Source organism: Dama dama, chromosome 5, assembly GCF_033118175.1.
Source record: "Dama dama isolate Ldn47 chromosome 5, ASM3311817v1, whole genome shotgun sequence".
NCBI lineage: Eukaryota > Metazoa > Chordata > Mammalia > Artiodactyla > Cervidae > Dama > Dama dama.
Window position 1 is genome coordinate 42,565,010 of NC_083685.1, and position 27,975 is coordinate 42,592,984.

General features: G+C 37.0%; 1 protein-coding gene across 3 annotated transcripts in view; it reads right to left on the bottom strand.

Annotated features, from left to right (window-relative positions):
• The window catches only part of SCLT1 (sodium channel and clathrin linker 1), a 232,551-nt gene that overhangs the window by 49,145 nt on the left and 155,431 nt on the right, over nucleotides 1-27,975 (bottom strand). For all 3 annotated transcript variants that reach the window (XM_061142351.1, XM_061142350.1, XM_061142349.1), the window contains 2 exons: nucleotides 23,208-23,400; nucleotides 16,366-16,562 (listed from right to left, as the gene is read on the bottom strand). In XM_061142351.1, coding sequence (XP_060998334.1) covers nucleotides 16,366-16,562; nucleotides 23,208-23,400 — 390 coding nt within the window. The remainder of the gene's footprint in view (nucleotides 1-16,365; nucleotides 16,563-23,207; nucleotides 23,401-27,975) is intronic.

Below are 27,975 nucleotides of genomic sequence, written 5' to 3' on the forward strand. Positions count from 1 at the left end.
AGAGAAAGAAGAATAAACAAAATCCAAAGTTGGTAGGAGGAAAGAAATCACAAAGATCAGAGCAGAAATATATGAAATAGAGATGAAGAAAACAATAGAAAAGATCAATGAAACTAAAAGCTGGTTCTTTGAGAAGATAAAATTGATAAACCTTTAGCCAGAATCACTGAGGAAAATAAGGGAGGGGCCTCAAATCAATAAAATTAGAAAAGAAAAAGGAGAAGTTACAATGGATACCACAGAAATACAAAGGATCATAAAAGAGTACTACAAGCAATCATGTGCCAATAAAATGGACAATCTGGAAGAAATGGATGAACTCTTACGAAGGTACAGCCTTCTAAGACTGAACCAAGAAGAAATAGAAAATATGAACAGACCACTCACAAGAACTGAAATTGAAACTGTGATTTAAAAAGTTCTAAGAAACAAAAGCTTGGGAACAGATGGCTACACAGGTGAAATCTATCAAATATTTAGAGAAGAGTTAACACCTATCCTTTTGAAATTCTTCCAAAAAGTCACAGAGGAAGGAATACTCCCAAGTTCACACTATGAGGTCACCATCAATCTGATACCAAAACTAGAGAAATAAAAGAAAATTACAGGCCAATATCACCGATGAACATAGTTGCAAAAATCCTCAACAAAATACCAGCAAACTGAATCCAACAACACATTAAGAGGATCATACACCATGAGTGAGATTTATCCCAGGTACACAAGGATTCTTCAATATATGCAAATCAATGAATGTGATACACCACATTAATAAACTGAATAATAAAGATCATATGATCATGAAAATAAAATAACCCCATATAAAATAAAATAACTCCATATAACCCCTCAAACCCCATATGATCATTCAATAGAAGCAGAAAAATCTTTTGACAAAAATCAGCATTGATTTATGATGAAAACTCTTCAGAAAGTGGGTGTAGAGGAAGTCCATCTCATCATAATAAAGGCCATGTAAAACAAACCCATAGCAACGTTCTCATTGGTGATATACTGGAAGCACTTCCACTAAGATCAGGAACAAGACAAAGATAAACACTCTTGCCACTTTTACTCAGCATGGTTTTGGAAGTCCTAGCCATGGCAATCAGAGAAGAAAGTGAAATAAAAGAAACCCAAATTAGAAAAGAAGAAAAGCTGTCACTGTATGCAGATGACAAGATACCATACATATAAAATCCTGAAGATGCTACTAAAAAACCTACTAAAACTCATCAATAAATTAGGTAAAGTTGAAAGACACAAAATTAATATACAGAAATCACTTAAATTCCTATACACTAAAAACAAAAGATAAGAAAGAGAAATTAAAGAAACAACCCCATTTACCATTATGTCAAAAAGAATAAAATACCTAGGAATAAACCTATCTATGGAGATAAAAGACGTATCCTCAGAAAACTATAAGATACTGATGAAAGAAATCAAAGATGACACTAACAGAACCATGCTTGTGGATTAGAAGAATCAATATTGTCAGAATAACTATATTACCCAAAGTAATCTACAGATTCAATGCAATCCCTGTCCAATTATCAATGGCATTTTCACAGACAGAACAAAAAATTTCACAATTTGTATGGAAACACAAAGGACCCTGAAAAGCCAAAGCAATACTGAGAAAGAATAATGGAGCGAGAGGAATCAGGTCCCCCAGATTCAGACTATACTACAAGGCTATCGTAATCAAAACAGTATGGTACTGGAACAAAAACAGAAATATAGATCAATGGAATAAGATAGAAAGCCAAGAAATAGACCTAGGCACCTACAGTCAGTTAATCTATGACAAAGGAGACAAGACTATACAATGGAGAAAAGACAGTCTCTCCAATAGTGGTGCTGGGAAAACTGAACAGCTACATGCAGAAGAATGAAATTTCAACATTCTCTAACATCATACACAAAAACAAACTCAAAATGGATCAAGAAGTAAGTAAGGCCAGATACTATAAAACTCTTAGAGGAAAACATAAGCAGAATACTCTTTGATATAAATTGAAGCAAGATCTTTTTGGATCTACCTCCTAGAGTAACGAAAATACAAACAAAAATAAAGTGGACCTAATCAAACTCAAAAGCTTCTGCACAGCAAAGGAAACCATAAACACAAAGGAAAAGACAACACACAGAATGGAAGAAAATATTTGCAGATGAAGCAACAAGGGATTAATCTCCAAAATGTACAAAACAGCTTATGAAGCACACACACACAAAAACCTCAAACCAAAACAAAGACAGAAGACCTAAACAGACATTTCTCCAAAGAAGACATACAGATGGCCAAGAGACACATGAAAAGATGCTCAACACTGCTAATTACTAGAGAAATGCAAATCACAATTACAATGAGATACCACCTTCCACCAGTCAGAATGGCCATCATCAAAAAATCTACAAACAATAAATGCTGGAGAGGGTATGGAAAAAAGAGAACCCTTCTGCGCTGTTGCTGGGAATGTAAAGTGGGTACAGCGACTGTGCAAAACAGTTACGGAGGTTCCTTAAAAAACTAAAAATAGAGCTATCATATGATCTAGCAATCGCACTCCTAAGCATATATCTGGGGAAAACCATAATTTGAAAAGATACATGCACTCCAACATTCACTGCAGCACTATCTACAACAGCCAAGAAATGGAGGCAACCTAAATGTCCATCGACAGAGGAAGAGATAAACATGTGGTACATATCTATATACAATGGAATATTATTTAGCCATAAAAAGAATGAAATGATGCCATCCGCAGCAATATGGATACTTCTAGAGACAGCCATGCTGAATGAACTCAGAGAAAGACAAATATTATGATATCTCTTACATGTGAAATCTCAAAAAAAGGTATAAATGAACTTATTTATAAAACAGAAATAGAGTCACAGATGTAGAAAATAAATTTATGGTTACCGAGGGGGAAAAAACAAGGAGGAGGGATAAATTGGGAGATTGGGATTAACATATATACACTACTATATATATATACACACACACACACATATATATATATATATATATATATATATAAAATAGATAACTAATAAGGACCTACTGTATAGCACAAGGAACTCTATTCAATATTCTATAATGACATGGGAAAAGCATGTAAAAAAGAATAGCTATATATATATAACTGATTCAGTTTACTGTAAATCAGAAACTAATACAACACTGTAAATTAACTATACTGTAATAACAATAAAAAATACAGGTATAACTGGGGTAAAATTACTTTTAAAAAAAATCAAGTAGTATTCCTGAAGTCATGGTTTGTAAAGGGCATTAACAATCTTTCTAGCCCAGACTATAAGCAACAGACAGGGTTGTATTAAAACTACTTGGACAGACTCAAGGGAGTTAAATGCAACATAATATGTCTTTCCTTTTGGCAAGTACTTTGATCCATACCTCAGGAAATACAAACTAAAATAAAATACATTCACAATCAATAATCTACTGGGAGTGATTAGTTGGTTACACATACAATATAGCAAAAAAAGTATTTTATGGGTTAAGAGTATGACAGAGATGATTACAATCATAAATATTTTTCAGTAAAACATATTAATAGGCTTTACAAAGGAAAAAAATGTTTCTCTGTATTTATATACATTTGTGCATATATAGATACACATGTATCAAAAATAGCCTATCATTTCAAGTCAGATTTTGCCACAAAAGTGTAGGAAGATAACTTAGGAAAAAACTGGTTTCTGTTTTTTTTGAATTTAGAATTGCAAATGATGAACTGTAGACTTGTATAAATTTTTTTAAAGTCCAGAGCTTCCTCATGTATGACACCGGGAGTGTGATGGTTAATTCTATCTGTCAAATTGGTTGGGCCATAGTGTCCAGATGTGTGGTCAAACATTATTCTGGATGTCTCAATTACAGTATTTTTGGATGAGATTTACATTTAAGTCACTGAACTTTGAGTAAAGCAGAATGCCTCTCATAATGTGGATGGGCCTTATGTAATCGTTGATGGCCTGAGAAGAACAAAAAGCTGACTTCCTTCAAGCAACGGGTATTCTGCAACAGAGGACTTTTGGACTCAAACAGTAACACTGGCTTTCAGATTTCCAGCATGAATGCCTTTGGACTTGAAAAGAACAGCTTGACTATCTAGCCTGCCAGTCTTCTCAATCAGAGTTTGGACTTGCCAGGCCTCTACAATCACTTGAACCAATTCATTAAAATAAACCTTTACACACACACACACACACACTTGCCAGGCCTCTACAATCACTTGAACCAATTCATTAAAATAAACCTTTACACACACACACACACACACACACACACACACACACACTCTCTCTCTCTCTCTCTCTCTCTCTCTCACACACCTTATTGGTTCTGTTTCTCTGAAGAACCCTAATATAGGGAGCATAACAGCATTTACTTCATAAAGTTTTTGTGATGATTAAAGGAGTATGTAGAGTGGCAAACAGTGTATATTCAACATATAGCTACCTATTATAAATATGTATGTGGCTTCCCAAGTGGAGTCAGTGGTAAAGAACCTGCCTGCCAATGCAGGAGATATAAGAGACATGGCTTCAATCCTTGGGTTGGGAAGATTCTCTGGAAGAGGAAATGGTAACCCACTCCAGTATTCTTGCCAAGAAAATTCCATGGACAGAGGAACCTGGCAAGCTATAGCCCATGGGGTCACAAAGAGTCAGACAGGACTTAAGTGACTTAACACACACATCATAATTTGTAGACTGATGTTAAACCTCATTTACTTTATATGGTTTTGTTCTTCCTTATGTAAGTGTTGCGAACAACATCAAGAATTACATTATGACAAACACATGGTGGGAGCTTGGGACTGCATCAACTTAGTTAACCTGTAATTGTTTCCCACGATTCCTTGCCCTGCCTGGTCCTGGGCTGGTGTTGACCACAAGAGAAGTCTGTGCAGTAGCTGTGAAGGCTGGCAGGGTACCTGGCACCGTGGCAGCTCACGCACAGCTGCTGACATGTTAGGTCACTATAATGGTGTGGGGCACCACCTGAACCCACAGCAATTCCATTTTCTGCCTCTTGTTAGACCTCCTCTTTTGGCCTCTTGGGTCATGTACAGATCCACAGTGAAGGGCAGCAGCCTCTCCTGCAGGTCATCCACAAAAGTGGTTTGAGGTGGAGGTGATGAGAGACAGGTGAAAACAGGGTTTCAGTTTGTCCTTGTGAGCTGTTTTCATCTGCATCCAGCTGTCCTTCACAAGTGCTGGTTCAGAGACCCACAGTGACTTCAGGTTTAGCATCATTTGCAGAGACAAGTGCACTGAACTGAATTCTCTACCAGTGCCACTGCATAAGGTCTAATTCCTACAATAAATCCCATATTCTATTACTATTCAGTACTACCCAGAGTAGTTCTGTTTCCTTGAAGAAACCCTGATGCATAGAGAAACTGGTACCAGAAGTAGTTCCAGAGGAATATAACGTTATGAATGGGAACTCTAACTGGTTGTGAATTAACTAGAATTCGTTCTATGCTTTGCTTAAATTTAAAGGTCAGTGGTAAAGGGGGACCCAGGTAATCCATGGTAAAAGAGTTAAATTATTACCTGTATCATCAAGTGCCAGTATACCGTAACATTTTGAATGACTAATGACATGGAATGAAGAAAATAATGTAGCTTCCAGGTATAATGGAAAGCTCTGAAAATAAAAATAAAGGGTTTTAAATTCTTTTTTTTTTTTTAAAGACAAGATAAGAATGTTTTTATTTGAATTCTTTTTTTTTTTTTATTAGTTGGAGGAGAGTTTTAAATTCTGAGTTCAAAGTCTAGGTTAGGGGGCCAGAAGCTGCTATCTCTAGCAGTTGCAAAGCTGATTTTTCTGAAAATCAAATCCAAAGCCTAATCCCAGGAATGGCTGAATTACACCACAGGCTGAATGCATAACCTTGCAGGGTCTTTTTTCCTCTACAAGTTGAAATGGGGACATGTGAACAGACAGACTCCAGTGAAGCTGGGGCCTTGAAGCCCTAAATTCTGCAATGATTTTCTCTGAGAGTACAAGCAGTCCTTCCTCTCTATTTGGGAAGGTAGGTCTCCTCTGCCTGAAGAATTTGTAAAGGACTCACCTAAGGAGGTTGCCTTGCAACGAATAGGTGACTCCTTTCAGTAATTACCTTGCCATCATCCATTGCTTCTACATCTATAGCCAGACTGAAGTCTACTTAGCTATAGGACATGAGGTAGAAGACGAGACCTCTGAGGTGGCAGAAAGCACCATGACAATTACACGATTTTGCCAGTTTTACATAGAAATCAGAGAGTATGTGTGAGACTAGATCTTAAGGGTGCTTGAACAACACCTAAGGGTTGTTTAACAAAAACCACTGGATGAGGCTATGTTTACCAATATGGGCTCACAAAGCAGATATTCTATATCCAGTGAATTAGCTCAAGTATTTTGGTTTGCTTGGTTGGTTGAATCTGGATTCAAAGGTGACGTATAATGAATACTGAAATGTAAAAAGCTCCTTGTGCAGCATACAGCAGACTTTCTCAACCACGGCACTACTAACACCGCTGGCTGGAAAATTCTTTGTGGGGCTGTTCTGAGCGCTGCAGGATGGTTACCAGCACCCCCAGCCCCTATACACTAACTATCAATAGCGTCCCTGAATGTGTCTGAATATTTTCAAGACAAATGTTCCCAGGAAGAGAGGAGGACACACTCACCCCCACGTGAGAATCTGGTGTTGAGAAAGTTACCAGAGGTCAGGGAGACTGCCTCCTTCAGGAGGGTCTAGAGGACACTGCCTTCACCAGGACCATGAGAAATACAGTCAGAAGGGGTGTCTCATTATCCCTGAAGAGCTCTGTAGTGGCTATTCTCTGTGGGACAGAAATGACAGTGGGAACTGCTACCATGGAACTGGGCTACCCGAATTTAATGAAAATGATACAATTCTCAACAGCAAGGGCAAAGTAGTGGCCTTAAATCTCCAAAGCAAATGCAGTCATCATTACTGGAATGGCAGTAGAGTTCAAATAGTAATCAGCAGAATCTGATTTGCAGATATCTTTGGGGCTTGATAATTTTATCACTGTCATCCTAGAACTGAAATAGATGGGCAGTCTACTCAAGTTTTGTCTGATCTGCAGAAAAGCTCTAGATCTTGTGAATAGCAGTGTTTAATCACAATAAGACAGCGTCATGGCTCTTTAACCAGTTCTCAGACTTGAATCTGTTCAGATTCAGAGCCCCTTGAGTGAAGGAAGAAGTTGCAGGTTCCTTTAAAGGAAACTTTTATATATTCATATATACTTCCTCCTAGCCTTCCCCTAAAAAGGACCTGTGAAGAGTAGGCTGGGTAACCATGCAACAGGGAAGGGGAAATTCAGACACTTTAAGGATTACTGGACAGGACAAATTCCTAGAGATTCTAAATACCACTGTGGTCCATCAACCAGAGGAGAAGTTATTGCAGGTGGGTCATCAAAGGACTTCTGACTTGAGCTGTCTCAGTGGGCCCAGGGTGTCCATAATCCTACTCTGTGGTTGCTTCCTGGTTCTGAGATACATAATTGGGAGACATATTAAGCAACTAACTGGCAAAATCCATACACTGGTTTCCTAACCAATGAAGTAAGGGCTATTATGATAGGAAAAGGCCAAGTAGCATTTGATGAAGTACAGTGAATAGAGGAAAAGTAGAATAAATGCTGGATTTTAACTTCATCTTCTTTCCAGAAAAAGCTGTTTCTATAATATCTTCCAAAGGTGACCAAAGAATTTTTTCTTTAATATCATTCTGAAGGCACAGACTTTCAATATATTTGGTACGTTAACATTTACTGCAGATATTTTCTTTGATGAACTATCAATCTGTCACCACATAGGCCAGTGGGAGCTTCCTCAAGTTGGCTACTGGGTCCTTTTAATTTGATCCCAATAATCTTGATATCTTGCTTGCCTTTTGCTACCACAAAATGTTTCCTAGGCTCATCCTATACGTTCCTATCCCAGATCTGTAATCAGTCATTTATCTAAGGAGTCCTGGTTTCTTTTAGGATACCTCACCTGCATCTGAATACTGGCCACTATATCTGGGTCCTTTCACTAGTCAAAGCTAGTAAATACCCTGACAAGGGTAGAATAGCATATGCACTGTATACCTTCTTTTTTTTTTTTTTTCACTTAATATTTTGGATACTGCTCCATGTGTTAAGTATTTTGACTGAGATTACACTATATCTCTATTTCGTCAGGGCAGGGGGTATTAACAAATGTATAATATTGAGGATTCTGACCAATTAATATATCTCTATTTACTTAGACCTTCTTTAATAACTTTCATACCCTAGTTTTCACGTGAAAGTCTTATACATTCCTTGTTAAATTTATTCACAGACATTTGATATATTTTGATGCAATGTAAATTATACTATTTTTAAAGTTTCATTTTGAAATGTCTGTTGCTGGGATGTAGAAACACAACTGGTTTTTGTATGATCACCTAATAATCTGTGAATTACTCTGGATTTTCTACACATACAATCATTATGTCAGTGAAGAATGACTGTTTTCTTCTTTTCCAGTCTGTATACCTTTTATTTCTTTTTCTGGACATAGTGCACTGATTAGGACTTGTGCTACGAATATTAACAGAAGTGGTAACAGTGGTCTTGGTCATCTTTCCAGTCTTCAGAGAAAAGCTATTAAGATTTATGTTTTGCTATTCAGAATAATGTTTGATTTAGGATAGATACCTTTATAAAATTAAGTAAATTCTATTTCTAGTTTGCTAAGAGGCATATTAAAAATAAAAAATGAATACATATTAAATTTTCTCAAATACTTTTTCTATATCTATTGAGATAACCTTATGCTTTTTCTCTTTTAATAAGTAATGTGGTAAATTACATCAATTTTTTTCTATTGCTTTAATAATTTTGCATTCCTTGCATAAAGTGAAACTGGTAATAATTTTTTGTTAGTTATTTAATGCAAATAGATGCTTTTTATAATTCATGTAACTTCTTTAGTCATGAGAGGACAGGTCCAAATTTCCTAGCTCACCAATAATGGAAGCAAAATTTTCCCTTTCTTTCAAACTAATTCTAAATACATTTTCATTCTACCAAAACTGTTCTTATTTTTATTATTAATAATCAAAGCACCACAGGGTACCAAACTGAAAGATTCATTCTCAGTTCTATCTTACTCAACCAGTCACTAGCATTTTATAAAACATTATGGTTGGTGGTGGGGGCAGTGGGTTGGCCAAGCTGGCAGAGTAAGAAGACTCCAAACTCACCTCCTCTCAAAAGTAACAACTATCTGCAGAACAGCCATCAGTGAAAAAGCCCAAAACCTACCAGAAAAGATATACAACTAAAGACATAGTGAAGGAGCCCCAGTGAGATGGGTAGGAGGGATGGACTCCTGATATAATCAAGTGCTATACTCTCTGGTGGGCAACCCACAAACTGGAGGATGATTATATTCAGAGTGAGAGTTCTGAGCCCCATGTTGGGTTCCCCAGCCTGGAGGTTCTGTACTGTGAAAGCAAACCCCAGGAGATCTGGCTTTGAAGGCTAGTGGAACTTAATTTGAGGAGCCCCACAGGACTGAGGGAAATAGACTACACTCTTAACGGGCACACACAAAATCTTACGTGCACCAGGACCCAGGGCAAAAGCAGTAATCTGACTGAAGCCTGGGCCAGACTTACCTTGTTGGAGAGTCTCCGGGAGAAGTGGGGATGCCTGTGACTCTTCCTGGGGACACAGAGACTGGTGGGAGCCATACTTAGGAGCTATGTATCGCATAGCTACTGATGCTTGTAGCTGCCATCCTGAAATCTTCCCTCTGGCTCATTAGTGCCAGGACCTGACACCACCCAGCACCCTGTAGGCACCAGAATTGGGATGCCTCAGGCCAAAAAGTTAACTCATCATCACACAGGCTGCCTAAAGACACCCTAAGCCCTCAGGGCCCTGCCCAAGGGGCCAAGACTCAGCTCCATCCACCACTGAGCATGGCCCTGCCCAGAGGACCAAGGCTCAGCTCCACCCACCACTGAGCAGGCAATAGCCCTGCCATCCAGGAAGCCTGCACAAGCCTCCAGACCAGCCTCACCCACAAGAAGGTAGACACCAGAGGCAAGAAAACCATGATCTAGCAGCCTGCATATCCAGTCCACTAACAGTAGGCCAACACAAGCTTTGAAACACAGCAATACCCCATAACCAACTGGGTCAAGAACCCGCCCCGGCTCATCAGCAACCTGACATCAGCTCTGGGATCCCTGGGCCCTGCAGCCAGATTCCAGGAAGTGGCTCTGCCTGCCACTAGGATGGCATTAACCCCAGGACCTAGGATCACCAATCAGAGGGCAGGCAACAGCTCAGAGTCTTATAAATGCTGACTCTGACCACCAGAGAGCCAGCACTAGCCCTGAGGCCCCTGAGGGTTCCACAACGAGCTGCTTCATAACTGGGTCTCACTAACTAGTACACAGGAGCATCCATACAAGGTAGGGCCTGGCAACCAATCAGGCTATAGGACAGCAAGCCCACCAGATTGCCACACAGTCAGCCCGCCACAACAGAAGGACCCACGCAGCCCTCTTGGGGGAACCCCTAGAACCCATAGTTTGAGTGATGAGAGGGGAGAGTACCGCTGGGACACATAGGACGTTTCCTACAGAAGGCTGCTTCTCCAAAGTTGAAAAGTGTGACTAACTTACCACATATGTAAAGATACAAATAGCAACTTAGGCAAAACGAGGAGGCAGAGGAATATACTCCAGGTGAAGGAAGAGATAAAATCCTAGATGAAGAAATAAGTAAAGTGTAGACAGACAATATACCAAGAAAGGGTTCAGAGTAATGACTGTAAAGATGATCAAAGAACTCGGGAAAAGAATGTATACAGAGAGTAAGAAGCTAGTAGTTTTTGTTAAAAAGACAAAACATAAAAGACCAACTAAACAGAGATGAAGACTACAAATGAAATAAAAAATACACTAGAAGGAAACAGGAGACTAAATGATACAGAGGAATGCATCAGTGAGCTGGAAGACAGAGCAAGGGAAATCACTGCCACTGTACAGATAAAGAAAAAAAGAATAAAAAGAAATGAGGATAGTGTAAGAGACCTCTGGGACAATGTCAAGCATACTAGCATTAGCATTTCAGAGAGAAAGGGTCGGAGAAAATATCCGAAGTCATAATAACTCAAAACTTTCTAAGCCCGGGAAAAGAAACAGTCCAGGAAGTGCAGAGAATTCCAAAGAGGAACCATACTAAGACACATCATAATCAAAATGACAAAAATTAAAGATAAAGAGAGAATAGTAAAAGCAGCAAGGGAAAAGCAACAAATACCATACAAAGGAATGCCCATAATGCTTATTTTTCAGCAGATTTTTCAGCAGAAACTCTGCAGGCCAGGAAGGAGTGGCACAATATATGTAAAATGGTGAAAGGAAAACAAAAACAAAAACCCTACAACCAAGTATCTTCTATCCAGCACAGTTCTCCTTCAGATTTGACAGAGAAATCAAAAGTTCTATAGACAAACAAAAGATAAACTTGAGCACCAGCAAAACAGCTTTCCAAAAAATGTTAAATGAACTTATCTAGGAGAAAAAGAAAGGCCACAACTAAAAACAAGAAAATTACTGAATGGAAAAGCTCACTAGTAAAGGCAAACATAAAGGGAGGAAATCATCCACACAAAAAGCTAGTAGGGAGGTTAAAAGATCAAAGCAGTAAAACCATCTATATCCACAATAAGAAGTTAAGGGATACACAAGACAATCAGATGTAAAATATGAAATAAAAAATAGTAATCATGGAGGGAAGAGAATACAGGTATTTAAATTAAATTGTATTAAATTTAAATTTAAAAATGCAAGTATTTAAAATGCATTTGAAATTAGAGATCAGCAATGTAAAACAATGCTAAGATCATGGCATCCACTCCCATCACTTCATGGCAAATAGATGGGGAAACAGTGGAAACAGTGAGATACTTTATTTGTTTGGGCTCCAAAATCACTGCAGATGGTGACTGCAGCCATGAAATTAAAAGATGCTTGCTCCTTGGAAGGAAAGTTATGACCAACCTAGACAGCATATGTTAAAAAGCAGAGACCTTACTTTGCCAACAAAGGTCAGTCTAGTCAAGGCTATGGTTTTTCCAGTGGTCATGTATGGATGTGAGAGCTGTACTATAAAGAAAGATGAGCACTGAAGAATTGATGTTTTTGAACTGTGGTGTTGGAGAAGACTCTTGAGAGTCCCGTGGACTGCAAGGAGATCCAACCAGTCCATCCTAAAGGAGATCAGTCCTGAATGTTCATTGGAAGGACTGATGTTGAAGCTGAAACTCCAATACTTTGGCCACCTGATGCAAAGAACTGACTCATCTGAAAAGACCCTGATGCTGGGAAAGATTGAAGGTGGGAGGAGAAGGGGACGACAGAGGATGAGATGGTTGGATGGCATCACTGACTCAATGGACATAACTTTGAGTAAATTCTGGGAGTTGGTGATGGACAGGGTGGCCTGGTGTGCTGCAGTCCATGGGGTCGCAAAGAGTCAGACATGACTGAGTGACTGAACTGAACTGAATGTAAAAAAACAACTAAAACTGCTTTGTATCTAAAGCAATATGATTTACAAAAACCTTGTGGTAACCACAAAACAAAAATCTGTAACAGACATACACACACAAAAAGGAAAAAGGAATCCAAACACTAAAGATAGTCATAAGTCAAAAAGAAGAGAAAAAAAGAAGGGAAAAATCTACGAAAACAAGTCCCAAACAATTAACAAAATGGCAGTAAGTACATCTCAATAAGTATCTTAATTTTGAATTGTCTAAATGCTCCAACCAAAAGACACTGACTGGCTGACTGTATACAAAAACAAGACCCATACATATGCTGCCTACAAGAGACTCACTTCAGATCTAGAGACACACACAAAGCTAAAGTGAGGAAATGGAAAAAGGTATTCCATACAAATGGAAATCAAGAGAAAGCCTGAGTAGCAATATTTAGATAAAATAGACTGTAAAATTAAGACTGCTGGAAGAGACAAAGGAGGACAACACATAATAATCCAGGGATAAATTCAAGAAAAAGATATAACAAATGTAAATATATATGCACCCCATATATGAGCACCTAAATATACAAGGTGAATATTAATGGACATAATAGGAGAAACTGACAAGAAATAAATAATAATAGTCAGGGACTGTAACATCCCACTTATGTCAATGGACAGATCATCCAGACATACAATCAGTAAGGAAATCCTTGCCTTAAATAACACATTAGATCACATGAACTTAATTTATATACAGATAGAGTATTCCACCTGAAAGCAGCAAAATATACATTCTTTTCAAGTGCAAATGGAACATTCTCCAAGATAGATAACATGCTAGGCCAGAAAATAAGCCTTGATAAATTTAAGAAAACTGAGATCATATCAAGCATCTTTTTCAATCACAAATCTATGAGACTAGAAATCAACTACAGGAAAAAACTATAAAACCACAAACATGGAGGCCAAACTGTAGCTACAGAATCATCAATAGAGCACTGACTAAATCAGAGAGGAAATTTAAAAAACACCTAGAGACAAATGAAAATGAAAACACAACAATTCAAAACTTATGGGACACAGTAAAACCAGGTCTGAGAAGGAATTTTATAGTGACACCTGCTTATTTGACATTTTCCCAAAAAGGACACACAGATGGCCAGTAGGCATATGAAAAGATGTCCAAATCACTATTGAGAGGGTAACAGGCAGGAAGGCCAGGGGTCTCCAAATGGAGGAAATAGGCTGCAAGTGTCAGAAATTTTTCTCTCTCTTAAGCAGCAGGAGGAAACAAACTAGCGATATCCTTTTCCTTCTCTATACAAATTTAAAAGGAGGTTTCTCTTAAAATACTGTGTTGGCATGACACCTGGTTTCACCTGAAGCTAACTATTTTCAAACCTTGAATTAACCAATACATTTTTCTTATGGAAATGTTTGTCTTAAGCTATGTTAATGTACTGTGCATTTACCCTAGACTCTGTCTTCAAGTCGGTTCTGCCTAACGGCTCAGAACCTACTTGACAAACCAGTATGTTATACTCAGATACTGTTCCCCTAATCTATGTAAACGATACTATTTGTATGGTAATCTGCCCTTCTACAAGATTCAAGTCAATCGTTTTATGGTCTGGGATGAATCATCTGGTGCCAAGATTATCCCAAAATGCATTTTATGGATGAGGGGCCTGGTGCCATTCTGAGTTTTAAGACATTCCTTTCTTTTCATTAACAGACTGCTAGTGACTATGTAACAACCAGCTGAAGACTAGCAGGGGGGTACTCTTTCTGCCCCCTTCTGATGCCTATGTCAGAAGCTTTCTCTATCTCCTTTATAGTGTAATAAAACTTTATTACACAAAATTTCTGAGCGATCTAGCCTCGTCTCTGGCCCCGGATTGAATTCGTCTCCTCCAGAGGCCAAGAATCCTGGCGTCTTATCGTTCAGCAACAACCTTTCACTATCATCAGGGAAATGCAAATCAAAACCACAATAAGATATCACTACACACCTGCCGGAATGGCTAGCATCAAAAAGAACACAATTAACAAGTGCTGGCAAAAATGTGGTGAAAATGGAATGCTAGTATATTGTTGGTGAGAATGGAAACTGATGCACTCACTGTCGAAAACAGTATGGAGGTTTCTCAAAAGCTAAAAATAGAAGTACCAATTTCACCCTTGGGTATTCATCTGAAAGAAAAAACAAACAACCCACTAATTCGAAAAGATACATGCACTCCAAAGTTCACAGCAGCAATATTTACAACTGCCAAAAAATGGAAGCAACTTAAGTGTCCATCAATAGATGAATGGATAAAGAAGACATGAAATATATACACAATAGAATACTATTCAGCCAAGAAAAGAAACTAGTGAATATAACAAAAAGAAACAGCCTTGCAGCTACAGAAAACAAACTATGGTTACTGGTGGGGAGAGAGAAGAGGGAAGGGTTAGTATAGGGGTAGTGGATTAGGATGTACAAACTACTAGGTATTAAATAAGAAAAAGCATATATTGTGCAACACAGGGAATATACCCAATATTTTACAGTAACTATAAATTAAGATGTTGTGAATCACTATATTGTACACCTATAACTCATATAATATTGTACAGCGACTATACTTCAATAAAAAGAAATAAACTGGCAAAAAAACAAAGCACACTTTAATGGTTAGGACCATAATGACTATATCCAATTGACTTAAATTTGAAACCAGGATCTTTTACTTTGTTAGCTATGTGACCTTCAATAAATTTCTTTATGTCACTCAGACTCAGTTTATCTATCTGTAAAAAGTAAATATCATCTATGTTTATGTCATTCTTTTTGATTTTTTTTTTTTTTTTTTTTTTTTTTACTATTCTTTCTCTTGTTTGTCTCAGTATTTTTTCTCAGGCTCGGCTAAATTTTCATTTCTCCAAACTAGATTTTAGAAGTTAGTCCTCAGTAGCCTAATTTCCCTATCCAAACTTACTTTCTATACCTTCTAATTCCATGACTTTAAAAATTATGCATATGTTAATCACTCCTAAATTTATAGCTCTTGTTGCAATATCTTTCCTGAACTCCAAACTTATGTACCTAACAAGTTGATATTCTGATATCTTTTAGGTAGCTCATACTTAACATGGACCAAAGCAAACTTTTAAAAAATGATTTCTAGTCCTTCAAAACTTAATCCAAGTTATCATTTTATACTTGGATTATCACAGTACTGGTTCATCTTCTCTTTCCTTCTACCCTTGACCCTCTCCACACTCTTCATCATAGAGCAGTCAAAGTGATCTGTTGAACATTTAAGGCCGATCATATCATTTTGTTAAAAGCCCTTCATAGCTTCCCATTTCATTTATCATAAAAGTTCACGTTCTTCCTGGGCAAACGTCAGCAAATTTTTTCTTAAAGGGCCAGAGAACAAATATCAGGCTTTGCAGGCCAAATAGATTCTGTTGCAACTATGGAACATTACTATGCTATTCCTATACATGAATAGTATTAAGATTCTAAACTGCCGTGTCCAACAAAAATCACTGTATTTCCTGTGATATGCATAAAATTTATAAAACAAACAATATGAGTTTGATCTATAATTGTCAACATTTTTCATAGTAATTTAATATTTGCTGTAAAAAATATAAGGTACAGACTTACATATTTTTACAGAAAGATTATGGCAAGGACATTAAACTAAAGGTTAAATAATTTTTCTGTAAAATGTACCAAAGAATTAACAGTGGACTTACTTTAGATTACTGATTCTAATTTCTGCACTTTCAGTGAGTTTCTTCGTTTCTTCTTTCCACCTATTGGCTGCTTTCTGTGTAGTAGCTAAGAGATGCCTCAGTTCAACAGTGGAATTTCGATTACTGTCTTCCATCTCTCTTAACTGAACTTCAAATCCATGTTCCTTTATTGAAAATTCATGCTCCATTGTACTGATCTAAGGAATAAAATGAAAACAATATTTTCTTTTTCTTTTCTGTTATTCTTGGAGACAGAGTGATCACTGATAAATACAATAATTTATTGTGTGGTCTGTGGCACAGAAATGTTTGGATGAGAAACCTATATAAAAATTAATTTTACAATTTGTCTCCATCATAGATGAAGACTTATCCTATGTTATAGTATAAATTTAATAAAACCAGAATTAAGATGGAGTACAGATTTTTTAACACTTTCCCCAACACCCCAAATGACAGTTGGAAAAAAACATACCACAAATATAGACCTGCTTTCATCATCTATTTTTACTTTTGGTGCCTGAATGGACAATAAATGTTCATGCTCTTAGTAACTGAGAGCTGGGTTTAAATGGAAGCCATTTATGTTTTTTAAAACACACAAAAACTGTTTATTGGTTTATTATAAAGGATACAACTCCAGCAGAGCCAGATGGAGGTAGGTACAGAGCCAGAGCAAGGTACAGGAGGGTAGGGGGTGTGCAGAGCTTCCAAGCCCTCTCCAAGGATGTCATGCTCCCAGCACCCTGATGTGTTCATCAAAAGCTCCTCTGAGAGGCTCCCCAAACCACTTTTGATTTACATACTAAAGTTCAGGTTCTTTCAAAGAGCTTCGTAAAGTTTAAAAAAAAATTATATACGGGAATTCCTTTACTACCACAGTTACGGCATACATGAACAATTCCCCCTCCCTCCCAGAAAAGACTAAAATGCTTTTCAGAAACTTATATGGAAATGTCTTCAATTATTTCTAGGTTATTTATGTTATTACAGTAAAAAAAAACCTTAATGTAGAATGAACATACGAATAAATGCTCTTTGGATACCCTAAAGTTTTCTCAACTTGAGGTTTAGGGAGAGAATTAACCCTAATGCTCTAAAGTACCCAATGTATGTAATAAACTGTCTTTCATATGCATCTAGAATGAAACTACCTATTACCATATTTGAGGCAACTGATAAAATAGTTAAGTAGTTACTAGAACAATTTCTTTGGTATACTCTCAGGCTATTGTTATCTTGCTACACTCAAGAAATATTATAAGGAACACCTATCTTGTGATATTTTAAAGTAATGTGCTTTAAAAATGGTCATGGCTGGAATGGTTTCTAGTAAGTTATTAAATATGACTACTTTCAAACTGAAAAATGAATGAATAAGAAGCCTCAATTTTTTTGATTCAAAAAACACCAAAGAAAACTCAATAACAGCTAAACTCATGGCGGAAAACTACAAACATTCTGTCCTCATTATTTCTGCTCAATGCTGCATACTTTCTAAATCTCTTAAATTTGTTTTCTCAAATGGTACACAAGTAGAAGACTGACTTTATAAATACTGGCACTGGAAAAACTACCTTGGATTTATTAAATTTGTATTGTGTTACTCCTGAGCAAGCCTCCTGAGGCTCTGTGACTTCTGCTCTATTTAAAACATTTTAAAATTACTGAATTTTACAAATTTTGAATTGAATATCCTTCCTTGCCTCAATCTCCACTTTCTCTGGAGAAGCCACAATTCTGATATCTTAGGTGGAAGTATTTAATTCTGCCTCTGTCTCTCTCACACACATCATGTATTAAAAGCTGATCTATGCATCTACACAGTTTTATCACTCTTTCTGGCTAGTTAACTCCCCGTTTCTACTTGAAAAATCTATTTGCAGCTTGAAAAGCCTTATTCTAAGGTCCTTCATGATAACCTGCTCTCTACCTAATTCTATGAGACTGTGTTATACAACTATTCCCTTCTTTGTTTCTGTCACAATGCATTCTCATTCCTGGATCTTCTTATATGCTGCTCCCTTTGAAGAATAATCTTTCCCCTCCTGCTTATCTTAGTTATTTCTACTCAACTTTTAGAACTTAGCTAACTTCTTGCTCCTACAGGGAAATTCTCTCACTATCTAGAAAAAGCTCTCATAGTGTCCTATGCTTTTCCTAAAGAACATTTACTAGTTTGCAAAGATACAATTAAAGTTTGCCCACCTCCATGCAAATAATAAATTTTTAAGGATGGGAACCATGTCTTTTTCGTTTACTATTACATCTTTAGCATCTGAATCATAATAAAGGTATCAAAATTCAGTCTTTAAATGAACCCCAGATCCTTCAGTTGACACAATTCTGACTTAAACTGGACAGGTCTGCAATGATGCAGGATGGATAAGGGCCAAGACAACTTTGTCTTCAAAACAAGTCTCACTAATGATTCAATTCAGAACGCTGGGCTGGAAAAACAGATTTATGGTCTCCTTCCCCTCTTCCTTTGTGTCCTTCCTTTGCACAAAACTATTCACTCACATAGACAGGATTGGTAAAAACTAACCATCTCCTAATTTTATATTTTTATGAGGAGTATTTAGACCACAAAGATATGTAGATCCTTTGCAGAAAGAAGGAAGGAATTAGGAAAAGAGAAAACTGGGGCAGAAAGGACAGTAGTGGCTTTAAGATCAAATGAAAACTTCATAAAATAAGTTGTTATGGTTCTCAGCCAACTGCCCTCTGAATACCCAACTGTTTTGATCTTTCTGGCTCCTAAAGATCATACACTTTTTCATGGGGGAGAAAAGCTGCAAAGTGTAGCACTAGATTCTTATGTTGTCAAAGAAGGAATCAGCTACAAAGCAATTTATCTGACAGCTCTCCTCCATAAAATAGAATTACAGCTATCTAGTTAAGAGGTCCTGTCCCTTATTTAGCAATGATTCTTCTCTTAAGCTACATGCAGACTTGGCATAAAGGGAGCATTTCTGGTAGGAAAATTTTCTTTTTGTTTTTCCAAGAAACATCAGCTATTATTCTGAATTAAAGACAGAGTAAATGCAGTATCAGGTAGGGAAATTCATGCCATTCCCTTCTCCCCGTTATAAGAACCAATCCCCAAAACACAAGTATACTGTAAAATTTAGGCAAAATACAAAAAAATTAAAAAGACAAATGTATGGTCTCTGTAATCTACAACTCAGAGATAACCACCTCTAACTTTTACATCATTGTTACTTATGAATTTTAAAACTGAGATTAGTGGATATAGGATTACAACATACATAAATACATATGCACACTGTTCATTTTAAAAAATACTTAGGACATAACAGTACAAAACACATTACAAATTATTTGGAAACGTGATTTTTAATGACTCAATACAGCACTTTATAAATGGACCATAATTTAACTATTTCTAGATAGGTTGTTTTTAATTTATTACAAATAATGTGGCCATCAACTTCCTTAATTATAAGACACAGTAATTATTCTATTATGACTAAATTTTATAGGTTCTCAATGTGTACCATTTTACACCTGCAACTGCACATTCACTCAAACTGACAACTCTGCAGTTAATTAATACAGAGTTTAAACTTTTAAAAAACTTGTTTATTAGCAATTTGTTTTTCCTAGTTTGTGAATTCTGCTCACGTCTCATACATGTTTCCCTATTGGGTTACAATTTTTTTAAAAATTTTTTTCAAAGCTCCTTGTATGATCTTTGTCTTCTGTCATATTTATTAAAACTATTTCATCCAGTTATTTCTCTTTAAAATATTTTTAAAGTTGTTTTAAATATTTAAAAACCTTATATATAAATCTGTCAGTATATTTATTCATTTGCAATTCTCCCAGTTTTCAGTTTTGCTGAGAAAGTTCTTTCCCATCTATCAGTTAAATATTCAACTTCATTTTCTACTAATGCTATAAATGATCACTAATAGTTTTTAGTTATTAATCATATGAAATTTATAATGATATTTAAAAATAAGAAAATTTAAGATTTTTTCAAAGTACACTGTCTTTTTTTAATTACGAAAATGTTTCGGTATAGAAACTTTCAAGCATATACACAACAGAAAAACTTTACAATGAATCTCTATATGCTTATCACCTAGTTTCCATAATTAGTAAATTCACAGCCACTCCTGTTTGATCTATAATTCTACTTACCTTCCTCTGCCAAGATTTACTTCTCTCTCGCTTACAATGACATACTGTACATAAATTTTAAGGGTACAACTCAATTTTTATACATACAGTGACATGTGAGCACCACCACCCAGATTTAGCTACCTCAGAACCTGGCTCTCTCATGTGCCCTTCTAATCAGTATTCATCCACCTAAAATGCAGCCACTCTTCTGATCCCATCCGTACAGGCATTTATGCCTGTTCTTCATTAGCATATAATTAAATTAATAGACTATAAGTTTTTTAATGTCTGGCTTCCTTGTCCAATATTATGTGAGACTTGTTTGCCATTGCTTATAGATGCAGTTTATTCTTTTCATCTATTCCATATATGAACATACCATAATTTGCTTATGTTATCTCACATTGATGGACATTTGAATTATTTCCAGTGTTTTGATAAGATTAAAATTTCTATGAATGTTCTTGTACACATATTTTGATGAACAGAAGCATTCATACCAGCTGGGTATGTAGTTAGTGTTTTTATTATTATTATCTGGCATAGTATGTATGTATGTCCAACTTAAAAAGATACTACCAAATGGTGGCTGTACCAATTTATATAACCAAAATAACCTATAAAGGTACTGGATTTTTTACAACTTTGTCAACACTTGATATTGTCAGTTTTTAAAATTTTAGTCATTCTGGTATGCATGCTATAGTACCTCATTATAGTTTTAACTATATTTCCACAGTAAATAATGAAATTGAACATTTTTTCATATATTCTCTTTTATAGAGTAATTCTTTTGTTCATTTTTGGAAGTGGGGTGTCTGTTTTTTTCTTTTGATTAACTTTTTTTCTATTTCATTATTAACTGGTAAAAGTTTTTATATTCTAGATATGAGTCTTTTTTTTGGTTGTATATATTATAAATACTTTCTTCTACTTTTTACTCTCTTAATGGTGTCCCTTTTGATGACTTAAAAATCTTAAAGAAATCCAATTTATCTACCTTTTCATTATGATTAGCTCTCTTTTTGTTCTGTTTAAGAAATTTTTCCTTAGCCAAGATCATGAAGGTTCTCCTTGAAGCTTCATCATTTTATATTTCACATTTAGGTCTACAGGAAAGCTCAAATTAATTTAAATATATGGTGTGATATAAGGCAAGGTTTATTTTAAAAATATGGACCCAGTTGACCTCACAATATTTATTGTAAAGATAATTATTTCCCTACTGAACTTTTGTGGTGCCTTTGTTATAACGAGGTGATCATGAAAACTGGGTTTGTCCCTGGATTCTGTTTGTTCTATTGATCAGGTTATTTATTCTCCTGTTGATTACACACTGTCTTAATTAGTATAGCTTTATATCAAGTCTTGATATCTGGTAGTGTGATCTTTCCCCTTGGTTTTTCAAAGATTCCTCACAGATTAAAGCAAAAAAGCACAAGCTTCTTTGTATGATATGTAAGAGTGTCTTTTTCAGAGCTTAAGCTTTTATAAATAACTACAGTGCTTGACACTTGCAATACGAGGCATTCAATAAACATATGCTGATATGAATTAGGTTGGGATGTGACTTCTTATGAGTCCTCACAGTAATGAAAAATGAAGTGAAACACTGATGCTACCACCCCATGGCCTTACGATGAAAACGGAAGATACAGACCTTTCTCTAAAAAGTAAATGCCACTTTTAAGGACTCCCCCCAGACACAAATACAATCAATTGATACAGTTCTAAATAATTTTTAAAATTTTTAAATAGTATTCAAAATGCATATGTATTTAATATAAATAGCTATGTTTTACATATAAATGAAACATAATAAGGTCAACTAAAAAAAAAAAAGAGTTAATACCACTTTTACAAAAGTCACACAGAATGGGGAAAGGCAGGCAACATACTGATGGTGATACCTGTGCCTGAAACTCCCTCAACAGGTTATCAGGTCCCCACTGCCAAACCATATAAGCATTAGAGAAAGAAGCAGGTGGGGGGCAAGAAAGAAAAGGGAATTTTTTTCCAGAGGACACTTTTGCCCCTTGCCTTTTCCCTGGCATGGAATTTTTAGACTACCTATGAGCAGTTCTCAGAGCACATTGATGTACCATTATCTGCAGAGCTAGTTTTAAGAGTTCTATTTTCAAGTGGCTGTTAGGTGGTTCAGATGGTAAAGAATCTGTCTTCAATGCGGGAGACCTGGGTTCGATTCCTGGATTGGGAAGATCCCCTGGAAGAGGGCATGGCAACCTACTTCAGTATTCTTGCCTGGAGAATCCCCATGGACAGAGAAGCCTGGCAGGTCCATGGGGTCACAGAGAGTCAGACATGACTGAGCGACTAAGTACAGCACATTTTAGAGGGAAAAGAGAGGACAGCAGTCCGTAAAGTTATCTATAGTTTTGCTAGCACTGCTTAAATTGCTTTGGCAGGAATATCAGTGCATTTCATGGTTGGAAAAGCATTTTTTTGTGTGTGGATAGTGAAAGCAATCATTTTCAAGTATGCTTGCCAAGTTCTACAATACAGAAAAGACTGGTTAATGCTCTGCATTATGATTTAGTGCTATCTGATCAGAAGGCAAAAACTAAAAAAAAAAAAAAGGTCTTAAAAATGTTTTAATAGGTCTCTGTAAATATTCTCTATATTTTGAATTTCACAGGTACACATTTAATTCTAAATAGATTTGAATATACCTTTAATTTGGCTTTTTTTTGAACCTCGAGAGCACTCTTTCTCAAATCCTCAGTCTGTTTCTGTAACTCTTCATTTTCCTGCTGAAGTTTCAACCTTTGTTCATTGACAAATCCACAGTTCTCTCTCTCTGACTCCAATATATTTTGAAGCTTCTGAATCATTTCTTGGCAACGTGATATCTCTTCCGAGGAACTGATTTAAAAAACAAAACAAAAAGAATCTTTAAACTTAATGATCTGGAATAGAAGTCAAGAACTCTGTCCATATTTTATACTGCAGACTTGTTTTCTTTGTTCTGAGTCATTTCTCTTCACTGTAGACTTAAACTGTGTGGTTTCACAATGTTATGTTACACCAACCAAATATATTCCATTTAGCAATCTTAACTAATAACAGAAAATTGAATTGTTATCACTCACTAAGGAAGTCAACGTGAGACCTCTTTCCAACAGTAACGCTGAGAATCACTGTGTAAAGAGGACTTCAAGAGGACAAACAAAAGCTAATGATGCAGAAGGTGGACAGGTAATAATGAAAAACTCCTTTCATCATCAATCAACTCTATAGAAGACATTTGCTGACTATATTAAATTATGAATTATAATAAGACAATTCAAATTTAAAAAAATAAACTTCTAGTTGTATAAACTTATTTTATCACAGTTTAAGCAGGTTATATATCTTGAACTTTCTCAACAATGGATTACTGAGTGACAAGACCTCCAGACATGTATATTGTTTCAACATACTGCTAATTTTTTTCCTATCTTTTAAAATTTCCATCTTTTCAATCCCAGGTAATCAAGTACTATGAACATTCCCTAGCCATTGGGTGTCATAGGAAATATATAAGATCCTTTACTGCCATAATACTTGTAGCTCCTTTTTGCTGTCTCAAACTTGGCTAATAAAGTTCCTAATGAAATGATGGATCTAGGTAATGATCCTCAAATGATGCTCAAGTCAGAAAGATGCTAAGATCAAAAATAACAACACATTATGTGCCTCCAAACAGGAGTCCAAAATGTTACCATTTATAAACAATTCTTGCAAAAAAGTGAAAGCTGAATCAGATCAAGCCTCTTGATCTAATTTTTTAAAAAAATGCATGGGGCAGGAAACATGGTAAATGATATGATATATATGCATGTGGGTAGAGAAGACTCTGCAACACAAACAACCCAGATTTTCAACAAATTATTTGTAAGAAAAAAAACAGAAAGGAGTCCTAGAGAATATAGATGTATATCTCCATTCCCATACATACACACCTTTTCTTTATCCTTTTATCTGTCAACAGGCACTTAGGTTATCCCAATACCTTGGCTATTGTCGAGAATACTGACTTCAATGAATATGGGAATGCAGGTATTTCTTTGAGACAATCATTTTGTGGCCTTTGGATCTATACTCTGCAACAGGATTGCTGGATCATACGGTAGTTCTACTTTGAATTTTTTGAGGCACCTCCATACTGTTTTCCATTGTGGCTGCACTAATTTATATTCCTACTGACAGCATAGAAGGGTTCCCTATTCTCCACATTCTTGTCAACACTGCTATCTTTTGTCTTTTTGACAACAGACATCTTAACAGGTGTGAGGTGATACCTCCCCTTTTGATATACCTATTGGTCAGCTATGTCTTCTTCTGAGAAAAATTTGATCAGATCCTTTGCCCAATTTTTTCTTTTCTTTTGTCATTGAGTTGTTCAAGTTTATTATATATTTGAAAATTAACTCCTTATCAGGTGTATTATTTGCAAACATTTTTTCCTATACCATAGTGTCTCTGTACTCTATTGACTATTTTCTTTGCTGTGTAGGAAGGTCTCAGTTTGATGTAACTTCATTTGAATAGTTTTGCATTTGTTACCTGTACTTGTGGGGTCATATCCAAAAAAAAAAAAAAAAAAAAACCACTGCCAAGACCAATGTCAAAAAGCTTTTCCCCTTTGTTTCCTTCTAGCAGTTTCACAATTTCAGAATGTACCTTTAAGCCTTTAATACATTATGAGCTGATTTTCATATATGGTGTGTGCTAAGGGTCCAATTTTTCTTCCATATCTAAATGTCCAGTTTTTCCAGTACCATTTATTGAAGAGATATCCTTTCCCAGGGGAGGAGCCAAGATGGCAGAGAAATAGGACAGGGAGACCACTTTCTCCCCTACAAATTCATCGAAAGAACAACTGAACGCTGAGCAAACTTCACAAAACAACTTCTGATCACTAGCTGAGGACATCAGGCGCCCAGAAAAGCAGCCCATTGTCTTCAAAAGGAGGTAGGACAAAATATAAAAGATAAAAAGTGAGACAAAAGAGCTAAGGACGGAGATCCGTCCTGGGAAGTCTTAGGCGGCATTGCTTGGGGCAATTGGAGGGAGCTAATGGTGAGATAGCAACTTAAACTGTGCGATAGCAAGGGAGAGAAAATTAACCGCCAGAACACACTGCCGGCAGTTTGCCGAACAAAGGGACTGAGAAACTCCAGAGAAGAGCTAGCCTGCGGAGGACTGGCCCATCCCCGCCGGAGGCAGGGGGGAGGGGAAAGGGGCAAATTCGGCCCCAGAGACGGCACCCCCTACCACACTGCAAACAGGCCTCCAGTTTCTAACCAAAGACTTCCTGAGATTCTGGATGGTTGACACCCGCCTGGAGGGTCGTGGCTAAACACAAGGCGCACGCACCCGACAGGCGCGGGCGGAAACTAAGGCTGGGGCCGCGGAGGGGAGAAGGTGCACCGCACCCGGGGAGAGTGCGCCCCTCAAGCTCCTGGCTGCCTGAGCTGCTCCGGCCGGGGAAGGCACAAAACGCAGGCGCAACCGAGTCCGCACTTTTGTGAAGTACCCGAAAACTAGAATCGCAGGCAACACAGGGCACGCTCCATATAGAGCAGCTGGGAGCCTGAGCAGTGTAGATGGGGAAAGCACACACACCCGTGAGCGGGGGGTGGCAAACCCAGTGTGGCCGGAACACTGTGAGTGCTCCCCACACACAGCGATATCTGCCTCCAGCACCCCTCCCTCCCCGCAGCACGACTGAACTAGCGAACCTGAGCAAGAGACCACCTCCGCCCGCCTGTGTCAGGGCGGAAACTAGACACTGAAGAGACCAGCAAACAGAAGCCAAATAAACAAAGGGAACGGCTTCAGAAATGACTGGTGCAACAGATTAAAATCCCTGTAGGTAACACCAACTACACTCAAAGGGGCCTATAGGTATCGAGAAGTGTAAGCTGGAACAAGGAGCTATCTGAGACTGAACCAAACCCACACTGCCCCGCAAGAGCTCCAGAGAAATTCCTAGATATATTTTTACCCTTCTTTTTTTTAATTAAAAAAATTATTTTTTTCTTTTCTTTTTTATTTTTTCTATTTTATTTTCTTTTAAAATTCCCTATTACTCCATTACTCCTTAACTTTCATTTTCATATATTTTTACAATTTTTTTAATTAGGGAAAAAAATTCTGTTTCTTGTTTTTTTTTTCTTGTTTTTTCCTCTTATTTTCTTTTAAAGTCCTCTATTACTCCTCTATTACTCCTTCATTCTCATTTTCATTTCACTATAACCTTGAAAAAAAAAAAGAGAAGCCCTATTTTTAAACTGAACTTCATATATATTTCTAAAATTTTTTGCATTTTTGTTTTCAAAATTGTATTTTTAAGAGTCTAACCTCTACTTTAGACTTTTAATCTTTGTTTTTCAGTATGTGATATAAATTTTGGACATTTAAGAATCCAATATTCAGTTCCCATTTTTACTCAGGAGGGTGCTGATTACTCTCTCCCACTTTTGACTCTCCGTTTTCTATCTCAGAACACCTCTATTTCCTCCTTTCCCCTGCTCTTCCCAATTCAATTCTGTGAATCTTTGTGGGTGTCTGGGCTACGGAGAACACTTTGGGAACAGATAACTGCGTAGATCTGTCTCTCTCCTCTTGAGTCCCCCTTTTTCTCCTCTTGCTCATCTCTATCTCCCTCCTCCCTCTCCTCTTTTTCATGTAACTCTGTACACCTCTCTGGGTGTCCCTCATGGTGGAGAATCTTTAACCATTAACCTAGAAGTTTTATTATCAGTGCTGTATAGTTGGAGAAGTCTTGAGACTACTGGAAGAATAAAACTGAAATCCAGAGGTAGGAGACTTAAGCCCAAAACCAGAGAACACCAGAAAACTCCTGACTACATGGAACATTAAGTAATAAGAGATCATGCAAAAGCCTCCATACCTACACTGAAACCAACCACCACCCAAGGGCCAATAAGTTCCAGAGCAAGACATATTGGATATGACCCCACAAGTACAGGTAACAAATGCAAATTCTTTAGCAATGCAGGAACATAGACCTGAGTGTCAACATACAGGCTACCCAAAGTCACACCTAACACATAGACCCATCGCCAAACTCATTACTGGACACTCTATTGCACTCCAGAGAGAAGAAATCCAGTTCCACGCACCAGAACACCAACGCAAGCTTCCCTAACCAGGAAACCTTGACAAGCCAATCATCCAACCCCACCCACTGGGTGAAACCTCCACAATAAAAAGGAACCACAGACCACCAGAATACAGAAAGCCCACTCCAGACACAGCAATGTAAACAAGATGAAAAGGCACAGAAATACCCAACAGGTAAAGGAGCATGAAAAATGCCCACCAAGTCAAACAAAAGAGGAGGAGATAGGGAATCTACCTGAAAAAGAATTTAGAATACTGATGATAAAAATGATCCAAAATCTTGAAAACAAAATGGAGTTACAGATA